We start from the raw sequence: 14474 nt of genomic DNA on the forward strand, positions 1-14474 counted from the left end.
CATGCCAAAGAGATACATTCTAGGCTGGCAAATTTTGCTCCCCTACAAATACATAAAGCACAACTAAGCAGCATAATTTCAGATGGATGTTTCAGGATAAAGTTAATAAGTTTCTAGTAATAAGCTTGAGACCATGTTTAGTAGAACTTGTTATAAAAATGGAAGAAAAGCACAGATATTCACCAAAATCTAAGTAGGTGTCTTCTTATAAGTTTATGTGTCCCCAAAATACTTACAAAAACCCAATTTTAGAAAAATTAACTATAGTATTAGTATTTCTTTTAGAGTTTGGTCAGTAACTAAGTGAGCTCTTTCCTAATAAATTTTTATTTATTTACCTAAAATGGCCATGCAAAGGCAAATGACAAAACGATTTATGTTTTAGCTATTGTTCTTCCTATTCGAAAATAATACACCCAAGGATTTCGTAACAGTTTACCAGGCTTTCTGTGTAAGTATAATAAAGCAAGCATGTGCATAGAAGTCTCAGTGCTACAAATAACATATGAATTGGGATTTTATACAAAAGTTCCAATTGGAACTCTTAGTAATCTACTGGTAACATATAAGAAATATCCTTACTTTATTTCTATAACTTTAGAATCCCATTTATCCAGATAACATATAGCAAAATGGTATCTGTGCTATGCCTCAGATACCATTTTGTATAACAGGTACTTAATAAATATTTGTCTGATATATCCAAACCTTTTCCTTGATCCTATCCCATAACATAGCAGTCTAACTGGCTCATGTAGCCATTTAATAGGACTAAGGAAATGCAGAAGCCTCGACAGCTCATTTAACACCTTGCTCACTGGTCATCCACCTCTCTATTTGTGGTAAGAAGGGAAGCATAGAGACCCTAAGAAAATCAGGCCTAGGGACTTTCCTGGTGGCACAGTGGTTAAGAATCCTCCTGCCAATGCAGGGGACATGGGTTCGAGCCCTGGTCCTGGAAGATCCCGCATGCCTCAGAGCAACAAAGCCTGTGAGCCACAACTACTGAGCCTGCACTCTAGGGTCCACAAGCCTCAACTATTGAGCCCATGTGCCATAACTACTGAAGCCCGTGCACCTAGAGCCCGTGCTCTGCAACAAGAGAAGCCACCGCAGTGAGAAACCCGCGCGCCACAATGAAGAGCAGCCCTGGCTTGCAGCAACTAGAGAAAGCCCACGCACAGCAACAAAGACCCAATGCAGCCAATAAATAAATAAATAAATTTATTAGAAAAGAAAAGAAAATCAGGCCTAGAGAATTGGGAATGTTCTAGGACACAGGTGAAGCTCTTAAAAAGTTCTTGATTTTCAGGCACAATGCTCGGTGTTGTCAGCTCTTAGGAACAACTATGAAGAACTTAGAAATAAAATTGCCCTCTTTGAACTACCTCTGAGATGAACATTTAAATGAACTAGAGCAGAAATATGCAAAGTCACCTTAAAGTAGACAAATAGGCAATGCTTGGATGGGTATTGTCAATGGAAGTGAAAACTCAAGCCACGTTTCTGGTGTCAGTAACAAGGCAGTCTTGAAGGTGGATCCCCAGGCAACACGCCCTTCTGTATTGCTTCAGGGAGCCATTTTCCTGTTTCTGCATCAGCCCTAAACTTATCTTACCTGATGCTCTAGGTAAAGCGTTCATGTAACTCCCCAAATTCTGATTTATCCTCATCATTAACGTTTCAGTTTCCCACATGCCTGCCTAGAGAAGGGAAGAATTTGCTGGCCCCACGATCCAAGTTTTACATCTGTAAACTGGCATCCATTTTCATACACTGGTCTTACGAACTTGGTTTCCGTGAGTCTGAGTCACCCCAAGAGATGGATGTGCTCTCCATTTGCTGATGAAATCGGTTTCTGTGCCTGCAATGCTGCAAATCAAACTCTGAACTACAATACAGTCTCCCAAGTCCCGCAACCTCCTGAGGCCTCTTAGGAAGCAGCCAAATGACTCTCCAGACAACACCTCCCTCCACTGATGAGAGGCCTAGTGAACTATTTCCCTCATTTAAAACTTTCTACACTTAGAATTAATATTAAAGTTTTTACTTAAGAAAACCAGCTTAAATACAGTAAAACTACAACTTCAAGTGAGTCGTAGATAGCTATTAGACACTCTGCTTGAGCAACTAATAAACATGCTAGCTAAAAAAAATCAAAGATATGAATTTTTTTAAAAACAGAGCTTCACTTTAAACGAAATGAGGGAGGGAAGCTATTAGAGAGTAAAAGGAATTTAGACATACTCACCAAAGACAATGGGCGACACCTTGTTTAGATCCTGTTACAAACAAACTGTGGTAGGCAGAATAACAGCCCCCAAAAGATGTCTGCATCCTAATCCTCCAAACCTGTGAATGTTACCTTACATGGTAAAAGAGACTTTGCTGATGTGGTTAAGGATCTTCAAATGGGGAGAGTATCCTGGCCTCTCCAGGTGGATCCAATATAATCACATGGGTCCTTAAAAGCAGGGAACCTTCCCCAGCTGGGGGTTAGGGGGAGCTATGACTATGGAAGAAGGGTCAGAGAGATGCAACACTACTAGCTTTGAAGACAGAAGGGGACCATGAATCAAGGAATGCAGCCTCTAGAAACTGGAAAAGGCAAGTAAATAGATTCTCCTCTAAAGAAGCCTCCTCTCTAAAACATCCAGAAAGGAACATAGCCATATTGGTACTTTGATTTTAGCCCAGCGAAGACCTGTCAAACTTCTGACCTAGAAAGCTGGAAAGAATGAATTTGTGTTGTCACTATATTTGCAGTAATTTGTTACAGCAGCAATAGAAAACTAACACACAAACTCAGATACTTTGAGACAAATCAGGAGATTTAAACAGGGATTAGGTATTAGATGGAATATTGAGCAATTAAGGTTAATTTTTGTTAGGGTATGGTAATAGTATTTGGGCTTTTTTTCCTTTTAAAGATACATACTGGAGTATTTATAGCTGAAATGATAAAATATCTGGAATTTGCTTTAAAATAATACTGCCCCTTCCAGCAGGTAAGATACTAAATTAGCAAAAAGTTGGTTAACTGTTGAAGCTGGGGGCTCAAGATACTATTTTACTATTGTATATACTTGAGATTTTTCACAGTAAGGTTAAAAAAAAAAATTAATTTAGGAGAGGGCACCTGAACACTACAGATCAGCACTATCTGAAACTTTCTATAATAATGGAAATGTATTAGCACTATTCAGTGCAGTAGCCACTAGCCATGGGGCTAATGAGCCCTTGAAATATAGCTTGTGTAACTGAGGAAATTTAATTTCAATAGCCCCGTATGGCTAGTGGCTACCACATTACACAGTGCAGCTCTAGATATGGGAAAAGAGCCATGCTGCCTTATTGTTAGAATTCAGTTAATAAGCTAGCTCATGAATCGTCAGTGCACACCTATTATTTCTATCTGCTCAGCCTCTCTTTCCCTTTCTTGCTAACAGCAGTACTGAGCTCCCAGCCCCACTCCGAGCCCTTCTTCACTAAAGAGGTGGGGCAAGAGGTCCAGGCTAGAGTACAACTTCCTTCTGGCCCAAGAATAATGACCAGAGCCAGGACAACCACACTCCTTGTTTGGAATCTTCTGTATTAGGAAGTAGCTCTCTTGATCAGTTGTATGGATGGAACCCTAGAACTGCTAGCCATATTCCCTTGACACACTGAGGCTCCTAAGAGAATACAACCAAAATTAGGATAAAGATGGGCAGAGCCTTGCTTCTCTTCAAGTTCTCAGATCCAGTCACCTGTGGAGTCAACTCCATCCTTTCTTTCCCTTCTTTCAGTTGGAGAAGCCACTAAATTCTTTTTTTTTTTTTTTGCTTACACTATTTTTGAGTTAAGTTCCAACACTTCCAACCTAAAAAAGTTTTAATACGAAGTCCCATAAAAAACTTCTTAATGCCAGGGTCATTAGCAAAATAGTAAGATTAATGGCACTGATATAAGCTGAAGTGTGTCCCCCTAACCCCCATCTGACTACACTGGAGAAAGGACTTTTAAGGTGGTGATTAAGGTTAAATGAGGTCATAAGGGTGGAACCCTTATCTGACAGAACTGGTGGCCTTACAAGAGGGAGAAACAACAGAGGTCACTCCCAGCCATGTGGGTACACAGTGAGAAGGCAGCTATCTGCAATCCAGGAAGAATCCTGACCAGAACCTGACCATGTTGACACCCTGATCTCAGACTTCCAGTCTCCAGAACTGTGAAAAAATTAATTTCCATTGTTTAAGCCACCCAGTCTGACATTTTGTTATGGCAGCCCAAGCTGACTAATACAGGCACCCGGTATAACCTCCCCAGTGCCAGTTACTACCAGGTCCTTCTTCAGGGGGAAGTAGCCCTGACTAGCAAAAGATAGTGATATAGTGACCTTTTATTATTCCACTCTCAGTCTTGACTTCAGTTTAAAATAAAGTAGCTATTTAACCAATTTTTACTTTTTTCAAATAAAAACATCAGCCCAGCTATCTTGAATCTCATTATCAATCTCATTATCAATTCAGGAGCATTACAAGAATAATATGGAAAAAAAGTTTTTAGTGAGATTAAGCGGCTAAAATTATATGGAGGAGAAAAGCTGATAAATCGCATAGTCAAATTCAAGTTCAATTCAAAATCTTTTTAATTTTTCATACTTTATTCCTTATATTGATAGGTTAAGAAAGTAAAATTTCCTAATTACTGATTCATAGATGTTTATAAGCAGCACACAAAACATTCAGTTTCACAAAGAGTAATATCCAATGATCCCTTTAAATGCAATTTTAATCCTTACTTTAAGCTAAGTGCAAGAATAATACAATAAACTAAATACACACAAAACCTGTATATCCTGAACTGCAAAAGTGGTTTCCATAGCCACACATGGTTTTACTCAAGTACACAATTCCACAGTGAACAAGTACTAACAGATATGTTAATAAAACACTACCCCAAATGCTTATCTTGCCATCAGCTTTTTCAGCAATGCCATTCCTGCTACTGAAAGCACTTTTTAGAAGCTTTAATTTGACCTGGGAAAATGAGTTCTCTTAAAAGCTGACAAATAGTATAAGCCCCAAAGATTTTAAATAAAATAAGCCTTCCAACACAGAAGCATTCATAGGACACTTTCAGTTTCTCAAAAAATAAAAAATTAAAATTAAAAAAATTATTCTTGTTATCTAAAGAGCATTAAAACAAATTATCTTAAGACAAACACTCCTACAAAAGGCTGTATTTTCTAATATCATTTTCTCCTTAAAAGAAACACAAACCAGTTCACTATCCTTTATTAACTTATACTACTGTAATCTAAAAACTTAAGAATACATGAAACACGTCTTAGCTACCAAAGTCAAAGGCGCTGTTTAGATTTCACATATTAAACAGCTACAGTACAGTTTACAATGGCACAAGTACATCTAATATATAAATATTAATTCATCATTTAGATGGTCAAAAGTCAGAAGGAACTGAATGGTTTGCAAGGTACTTTGACTTACATGTGGTCATTAAAATCCAGTAAGTAATTCAAGTATGGTAATATAATGGCAGGCAACTAAAGGCTCAAATATCACTCTAAAATTGAAGACATGAAAATAAAGACAGAAAACTGTGTGGTTCTCCATCTTTCATTCACATGGCTAGGTATCAAGACCTTACTATGGAAAATATAGTTATTAAACATGGTTTCCCCAGAAGATAATGAAGCTTTAGAAAGTACAAAAGGCATCAAGATCCATAGTTTGCTTCATCAAATGCTTTTCTAGCTCGTTTCAATTCTTCATTCATAGTAAGCAAGTCTTTAACCCTTGCAAATTTTCTTGGGTCCTTTCGAATCAAGAAGACGATATCTTCAACTTGTACCCGACCTTGTCTTCCAATTGACATTGCCTTGTGAGTCTATTACAAAGAAACATATTAAATTCAATTAATTTTTAAAATCTAACATTCTATTCTTTTAACTTGTATTTATTTAAAGCTGGTGAGTTTGAAGCTTTCTCTTCTAATTATTATAGCTATTCATTTGTGAACTGTCTTTCTATTAATGTCTTTTGTCCACTTTCTACTGTCATTAGCAATGTTTCAATGCTTTATAGACATTTTTTAATATTAAGGACATTAGAACTACCAAATTCTGTTTCTTTTTGTGTGTTTTGATATATGTAGTTTGTCTTCACTTGTATAAAATAATTTTATAATTTCTTTGTAATTATAACTTCTTTTACAATTTCTTTGTAACCACCCACTTCATTTAAATGTTGTGTCCATCTCAGTAGCTGATAAACACTGGTGGGTTTCCTTAAAATCAAATCTCATCCCCTACCATCATATATTCATACTGCAAAAACAAAAATTCATCACAGCATTATTTCTAATGACTGAAAAAAGGAAACTAAGTACTTAATAAGGCATTGAACAAACAAATTTGAGCACATCTAGTCAATTAATATTGTGAAGCCATCAAAAATATTAGAGTATTATGCAGTGACACAAGGAAAATGTTGCAGACTTACCTAAGTGAAAAAGCAGGTTCTATGACTATATATACTATACCATTTCAATTTTATAAAGTTTAAGAATATGTGTAAAAAGACAAAACAATATTCACCAAAATATCAGCATTAGTTATCTCTAGGTAGAAGGATTATAGATTTTTATTTTCTTCCCTGCACTCTTTAATACTTTCTAAATTTAATCCATATTACTTTTATAAGCAGAAAAGATTTTAAAAAATGCATACTCTCTGACTCAGTAATTTTACTTCTATTATTCTTTACAAAGGAAATAATCTAAAACACAGGGTAAAAAGTCATAAGAACTGAGCACAACCAAGCTCAGTATTCCCATCCATGTGAACATATCCAGAGAAGAGGAAAATTTCATAAATATGGTCATTCGAACTTACCTACTCAGTTAAAAATATGTAAATAATTTAAATAGGGAAATGGTTAAGTATATTAGAAAACAATTTGAATGAATTTTATGTAACTACTAAAATAACTGTGATTAGAACATAGGAAATATGCATTATAAAGATGTATTAAACATGTATTAAAATATTAAATATGTATTAAAAAGAATGTTTACTATGATCAACACTATGTAAAACACTGTATATCTTTACATATATAGGAAGAGGGAAATTTATGTTGGATGATGGGATTATGGGAAATATATTAAATTTTATTCAAGGATTTTGTAATTATGTCCTTATAAAATTCAGAGGAGAGGGTAGAATATATCATATGTATATATGTGTGTGTGTACACACACACACACAATCTCTCTCCATCCTTAATGATAAATAGTAACCAGTAACTTCCACAGAACAGGCACTTAAATGGATAGCTTATTTCAAAAGGTCACCATAGTTCTAGTCTTACCTAAAAGTTAGAACTTCAAATCTATTCCTCAATTAATTAAGACCAATTACAAAAAAAAACTTACCATTTCAGTGATGAACTCTATGACAAGGTCTTCAAGAATATCTACTGATTCAGTATAAGGATTCTGGTCATCCCCAAACCCATACATCATACACCGTACTGTAAAAAAGAACAATCATTTTTGTTTACCTAAACAAACTTGACCAATACTTTTTTCAAATTAGAATTGAACCAAGGTATAGAAGATATTGGTATAAAAGTATATTTACATTGTATTTGTTGTCTCCAAGTATGGATTTTGGTGTAAAAGGTATTAACCACTAGCTCATAACCAATTGTTTTTACCTAGCCTCCCTAGGTAGGAACTCCCCTTCCCTCCCAGCTACTGAACCCTGATATCAATATTCCTTCCTTAATCTCTATTATCTACTCACTAACCACCCCAGAATACCTTTAAGTAGGAAACTTCATGATAGGAACAGGATGAGGAGCAATGGTTTAGCCTTTACTGGGAGTGGTTTTTTTTGGGGGGAGGAGTGGGGAGTAGGGGGAGGTCTTGGAAGAAAGAAGGCAAAAATCCGTTTTGATACTACCATAAGGAAGAGAACATGAGAGAAAGTGCTCCAGTGACCTTCTTATAGGAAGAACAGGTTAATCAAAAGGAGAAAGCAAAGGGCTTACTATACAGAATCTTGACATTTTATTCCCTGGATCAAAGCAACTGCCAGCAAAGCTTTCAGTTTCAGGCTTCATCTGAAGGAACCACAGAAAATGCAAAAGAGAACAAAAGTCTAATACAGAGTAATGAAAATAACTGCTAATAGCTAAAACTTATACAGCCCTTACTACATGCCAGGCACTGTTGTAAGCTCATTTAATCTTCATGACAATTCTTTGAAGTAGAAACTACTATTATCCTCATTCTATATAGATGAGAAAATTGAGGCATAGCGTTAAGTGATTTACTCAAGGTCACAAAGATAGTGCTATGGAACCTGAATCTGAACCCAGATGATCTGGCTCCACAGTCTATACTCCTACCCACAACAGTATTACACTTCTTGGTAATTTAGGGCAGATGGGATCCATATGGATTCTTATCCTACAGTCTATAAACTCCCAATTAGTCCATGGACAAGTTTGAGAAGTCCTGGAATGCTACTGAAATTATATGCAAAAATTTTATACTTTATTTGTGTGTGCATTTCTCAGGGAAGAAGAATCAACTCTTTTCAGATTCTCAAAGCTGTACACAAATACTAAGAAACTCTGTCATATGTTAGAAATGTTCTGTATCTTGATCTGACTGGTGGTTACAAGTATATATATACATGTAAAATTCATCAAGCTGTTCAATGAAGACCTGTACAATTTATTGCATGTTAAGTTTTACCTTTAAAAAAAGGAAGGAACTCCTATATACTTCTAAAAGTAGGAATGAGTACATTAAGCATATCCTATTTAAGAGAAGCAAAAGTGGGCAGAACTAAGAAGAAAGTAGAGCAGGCCTGCAGAAGAAAAGAAAGGGGTGACCTGGAAGCCAGTGTGGGATAGAGAAGTACCCTCAGGGTTTATTGTGGCAAGAGCCTTTAGGCCCAGATACAGGAGGAAGAAAACAAACACAGGAGCCAATATTTTCTCTCCTCCTTTCTGGATTCTGAATTTTTTTTTTTTTTTTTTTTTTTTTGGCTTTCTTTTTTGTTTGATTTTTTAGATAATTTCAGCTTAGAGTTGCAAAAATAGCAGCGAGTTCCTGAATTGCTACATCCAGTTTCCCCTTATGTTAACATCTTATACAACCAAAGACATTTCTCAAAACTAAGAAATTAACAGTGGTGCAAATACAAAACTTATTCGATTGTACCAGTTTTTCCACTGATGTACTTCTTCTGTTCCAGGATCCCACAATATTTAGTAGTCATGCCTCCCTAGTTTCTTCTGTTTTGTGACAGTTCCTTAGACTTTCCTTGTCTTTCATAGCCTTGACACTTCTGAAGAATACTGGTCAGTTATCTTGTAGAATGTCCTTTAATTTGGGTTTGTCTCATGTTTTCTCATGATTAGGTTGTGGTTATGCGTTACTAGGAAGGGAATCACAGTGATGATGTACCTCTTAATGCATCATATCAGGAGTACATAATGTCAATATATATTACTGGTGATATTAACTTTGCTCACTTGGCTAAAGTAATGTCTGCCAGGATTCTCCACTGTAAACTTAATATTTTTCCTTAAATATTTTGAGGATGATACCTTGTCATTAACATATTGATGGGGAGAATTCATCAGTAGGGAAATCTACTTCACTGGAAAAGGAAAAACATGTTAGATAGGAAGTATGTAAGCTGTATTTGGTTGAAGGGTCTGTAAAGACATAAACAAACAGAAGTGAATGCTTTGAAATTTTGTGTTATATTAGCAAACATTTTTTTAAGAAAAAGGTCTAGGAGAACAGATCTTGGTCACAAAGATAAACGAAGACTCGAGTAAGACAAGGAACAGGCTGTGAAGATTCCAAATTCTTGTCATCACAAAAATAAAGAAATCCAAGTGGAAGGCTTTTGGTAAGAATCAACTATGCAAGTATCACTTATTCCATCAGAGATGGAATAAGGAGTGGTCATCTTTAGGTGAGAAATTGAGATACAGGAAGGAATTTCAATGGCTAAAAAACAACAACAACAAAAACCCTATACTGACTCTGTAGTTTCAAGAGCATTTGGAAACTCTTTACATCTGAACCAGCATTAAATAAGCCAGGTATTCATGTGTGGCCTCATCAACACTCAGCCATGACTATATGTAAAGGACCAGGAATGGGAGATGGAGATCATGTTCTCATGGTGCCTTTCAGGGGCTGGCCTGGATCATCAGCATAGCAGCAACTCTCCTTGCTGTTGCCACAAAAGGTCAAACCTGTCTACTGAGAGAGTAGAACAGAAAACCAAAACCTTATCATCTCTATGCCACTGTACTGCCTCACATTGTTCACCATCTTCCTGCCTTGTCCCTTGCCTTAGTCCAAAGCCCCAACCTAAGTTCTATCCTCAGCACCTGCTGCAGGATCCAACAGCACCTTCAGCTTACAGTCAAAGGAGTCCCTGCTCCTACTGCTGAAAGGTAAGGGACAGGGAAAGTAACGGAGGTATGTTCTTAGGCCCTGAAATGAAACACTAATCACATCTCTTAAAAAAAAAAGTGTATACACACACACACACACACACACATATGTATATATACAGACACATAAATTGGGGTTAGGATCATTACTATCTATGATTCACAAGTTAAACAGAATTTATATGCAAATCTGAGAATACTGTCCCTACAAGGAAACACATTCAGAGCAATAAATTTACTTTGAACAGACATACCCAAAAGTTTTTATCTACTAAAAAAAATTGTCAAATACTACTTACATTCTTTAGAAAAAAGCCTCTTTCTTTTACCCTGTCCACCTTCTGCACCTCCTCCAATTTCTTCATTTTCTTCCTCAAACTAGAAGTTAAAATGTATATATAGATACATCAAGCACTGCTTTTCACTTTTTAATAATTAACTTTTTTTTTTCCATCTTCAACATTGATATTATGCCAGAAAGCCTACATAAAGCCAGCAGCAAAAAAGCATGAAACCTTAGCATTTTAGGGGCCTTAAAACTATCCTGTCCAACTTCAGACTCAGGCAGGAATAGCTTCTACAATGTCCCTAACAACCGTACTACCTCTCCTGGAAGAGTTTCAACGACCATACATTCTTTTTTTTGAACTGTTGGTCTACATCTAGACAGTTTACCATCGAAAGAGTTGATACTTAATCATTAAGCAAAACTAGTATTTATTAAGCACTGCTTACACAGTGCTAAGAACTTTCCTCAAGTAAGCCTTAAGCCTATTTTATGACATGAAAACCGAGTCTCAAAGTTAAATAACTTGCTCTCAGAGAACAGAGATTCTGAAATCTATGTTCCCTGACTTCGAGTCCATTATTTTTCAACTACTTTACAATAAGTATATAGTTTTGTTCGCAGTTGAATTGTTGGTTCATAATGAGCGCTAACAAATACTAGCTTTGTCCTCTGATGATTCTCTAGATGTTTCAAAGGGTGTCTGGCAAACACGGACCAAAAGCAAAGGGCAGGGGGCCACCTCCTACTCTTCCTGCCCCGCGTACTAAAATGATGAATCTGAAAAAAAAAAAGGCCAGCACGGGATGACGTCCCCGATCCTCTCGGCTGAACTCACTGAGGAAAACAACCCCGATTCTCTGCTCAGCCTCCGCTACCGTGCCCGAGCGAGTTAATAAAAACGTGGGTTGGAAGAGGCGGTCACTCACGGTGGGGTCTTCTTCTTCATCTGCCATCCCACCAGCCAGCCACCTCAGGGCGCGCCGGCCTCCCGCCCCGCGGATTTTACTACTTCCGTTGCCTCACTTCCGGTGACGCGTAGAGCCGGGGCGGGGCCCAGCCGGGGCGGGGCCCAGCCGGGGCGGGGCCCAGCCGAAACTCCGCCTGAGGAGGAGGGGCGGGCGAGTCCCGCCCAGCGGTGGAACCACGGAGGTACTTAAGGAGGGAAGGATGACGTCTTGGCAAGAAGGAATTAAAAATTAGCAAGGAACTGGACTTATAATTACGTACTTAACTCTAATCAGGTTTCTGTAAAATTTAAATAAACCAATTCAAAAAAAAATTAACAAGGAGAAGGAAATCATGGGCTAGGTGGTGTGTATCTCGCTGTCACCTTGAACTTGCTTCTGCGTATTAGATCACCGCTTCCTGTTTCGGGACTGCGAAGCTTTGGATCATTGAGGGGCTAGCCAGGGGTGTATTTAAACAATTTCAACAACGTAAGAGTTCCACTGAGATTTATTGCCAAGGTCTGTATTGGTTATTGGGGATATTGTACTTTGCTACCAGTTCTCAAGGAAGTGTTATCTCCCCTTAGAGTTAGAATTTAATTTTTGTGGGTTTGTTTGTTGTTTCTGTAATTAGAACAGTGCTTGGGAAAACCACAGACATTAGAAGGCTAAAGCTAGGGATATGCGGTGTTTTGTAATGCAAGAGATAATGCCACATGGGGAAAGATTGCTCCACGATACGCTATTTCTGAATGTCCTGCTAAACATTCCTGTGAAAAATCTGTTCATAATTAGCTGGGCCTAGAACATAGCTCTGTCAACATATAAACAAAGCATTTTCCTATGCTGTTAAGTTACTTTGAATTTTCTAGGAAAGCGACCGTGAGATAGTAGAAAGTATCTATATTGGTCTCTGCCCACCCACCCCACCCCACTTCCTGGCACAGAGCGCCTAAAACCCTTGTAATTTGCTAAGTGATAAGAGAGCACTAGGAGTAGCTCCTGTTCTAATACCTGGTCTTTCCACCCCACACCCCTCAGCACACACACACACACACACACACACACACACACACACACACGCGCCCGCGCGCCCGCGCGCTACTAAAACCCTTATAAGTTCCTAAGTGATAACAGCACTAGGAGCATATTTTGTTCTAATGAGGCAACTCTGAGTAGGCTCCTGGATGACTCCTGGATGGGGGCTGGTCACCAGAAAAATCAAGCCATGATTAGAAGCTTGGAATTTTCAGTCCCCTTCCCCCCCAGCCGACCCCCAATTCTCCAGAGGGAGAGAGGGGTTGAAAATGGAATTAATAATTAATCATGCCTATACAAGATGTAACAATTCCAACAGTAGGAGGTTCGGAGAGCATACAGGTTGGGAAACATCCTGGAGGGTGATGCACCTCCCAGCATCATGGAGGCAGAAGCTCTGTGCTCAGGACCCTCCCAGACCTTGCCTTATGTGTCTCTTCATCTGTATGCTTTACCATACCCTTTAATAAACTGGTAAACATTTTTTCCCTGAGTTTTGTGAGTTGTTCTAGGAAATAACAAAATCCAAGGGGGAGGAATTCATGGAAACCTTTGATTTTTAGCCAAGTCAGACAGAAGTTGTAGGTAACCTGGGGACTTACTACTTTCTATTGGCATGGAAAGTTGGGAGCGGTCTTGTGGGACTGAGCCCTTGATCAGTGCGATCTGACACTATCTCCAAGTAAATAGCATCAGTATTAAGTTAAATTGCAGGACACCCAGCTGGTGTCAGAATTGTTTGGTGTGTGGGGGAGGGGGGACCCACATATTTGGTCACTAGAAGTGTCATAAGTGAAGTGTGCTGTGTGAAAGTAAAGGAGAAAGATACACAGGAAGGAAACAGCTGGGAGTTTTCCCCAAAATAGTAACTACCCTGAAATTGGAGAGATATAGCACTTTGTTTTGTTTGCAATTTACCAAGAGCTGTAAACAATTTCAGGAAATAGTGTCATGAAAGGCCATATCACTTGTAATAATTTGGATAGCCAGAACTCACTGGAATCAGTCTGCATTTGTAGCTCCTGCATTCATGGTGACTCTACATATTGGTGCAAACATCTGAAATCATTATACCTTCTAGTGTAGTCATGCCTGAGCATTTACATATTGAAACACATATTTTTATAATTTACTGTCTTTATTTTACCTTTATATTATAGTTAGGACATTATGTTTTATAGTTATGTGGGTAGCTAGGTTAGTTATTTATTACTGTGAAACAAATTATCCCAAAACTTAGTGGTTTAAAACAGTGAACATTTATCACACAGTTTCTGTGGGTCAGGAATTTGGGTGCAGTTTAGCTGGATGCCTCTGGCTCAAGGCCCCTTATGTTGCAGGCAGGGTGTTGGCTGGGCCTCAGTCTGATCTGAAGTACAGGTGGGGAAGGATCTGCTTCCAAAATCACTCACGTTGTCGTCAGCAGGATTCAGTTACTTCAGGTTGTTAGATTAAGGGCCTCAGTTCTTCGCTGGCTATTGTCAAAGGCCTCCCTCCATCCCCTGCCATGTCGACTTCCTAGGGCAGCTGACCACAGGGCAGCTGGCTTCTCTCAGAGCAGGTGAGGGAGAGAACCAGGAAGAACACCCAGGACCACAGTTTTTTTGGTAATCTAACCTTGAAAGTGACATCCCATCACTTCTGCCCTATGCTATTCACTATAAGTCAATAAATGCAGCCCACACTCAAGAAGAGGGGATT

General features: G+C 38.2%; 1 protein-coding gene across 3 annotated transcripts; it reads right to left on the reverse strand.

The window, feature by feature from the left end:
- Window positions 1-4623: 4623 nt before the first annotated feature.
- On the reverse strand, window positions 4624-11858 carry TAF13 (TATA-box binding protein associated factor 13). 3 transcript variants are annotated; one of them, XM_057724120.1, is made up of 6 exons: window positions 11715-11774; window positions 10799-10877; window positions 9558-9685; window positions 9244-9460; window positions 7441-7538; window positions 5580-5892 (listed from the first exon to the last, which is right to left on the reverse strand). In XM_057724120.1, exons 4-6 carry the CDS (start codon window positions 9299-9301, stop codon window positions 5722-5724), a joined length of 327 nt encoding a protein of 108 aa, XP_057580103.1. In that variant the 5' UTR covers window positions 9302-9460; window positions 9558-9685; window positions 10799-10877; window positions 11715-11774; the 3' UTR covers window positions 5580-5721. The 3 variants fall into 3 exon arrangements, with proteins under 3 accessions (XP_057580021.1, XP_057580103.1, XP_057580185.1); XM_057724202.1 differs by lacking the exon at window positions 9558-9685 and having other exon boundaries at window positions 11715-11776; XM_057724038.1 differs by lacking the exons at window positions 9244-9460; window positions 9558-9685 and having other exon boundaries at window positions 4624-5892; window positions 11715-11858.
- Window positions 11859-14474: the final 2616 nt, after the last annotated feature.

This window comes from Hippopotamus amphibius, chromosome 1 (assembly GCF_030028045.1).
Source record: "Hippopotamus amphibius kiboko isolate mHipAmp2 chromosome 1, mHipAmp2.hap2, whole genome shotgun sequence".
Classification (NCBI taxonomy): domain Eukaryota; kingdom Metazoa; phylum Chordata; class Mammalia; order Artiodactyla; family Hippopotamidae; genus Hippopotamus; species Hippopotamus amphibius.

Excerpts from the sequence above, each read along its gene's own strand:
- TAF13 (XM_057724038.1), bottom strand. The coding sequence starts at position 11,741 with ATGGCAGATGAAGAAGAAGACCCCACC. Across the intron at positions 10,878-11,714 it reads ATGAAGAAGAAGACCCCACC|TTTGAGGAAGAAAATGAAGA; the intron begins GTGAGTGACCGC and ends TTTAACTTCTAG. Across the intron at positions 7,539-10,798 it reads GAGGCTTTTTTCTAAAGAAT|TACGGTGTATGATGTATGGG; the intron begins GTAAGTAGTATT and ends TCTTTTTTACAG.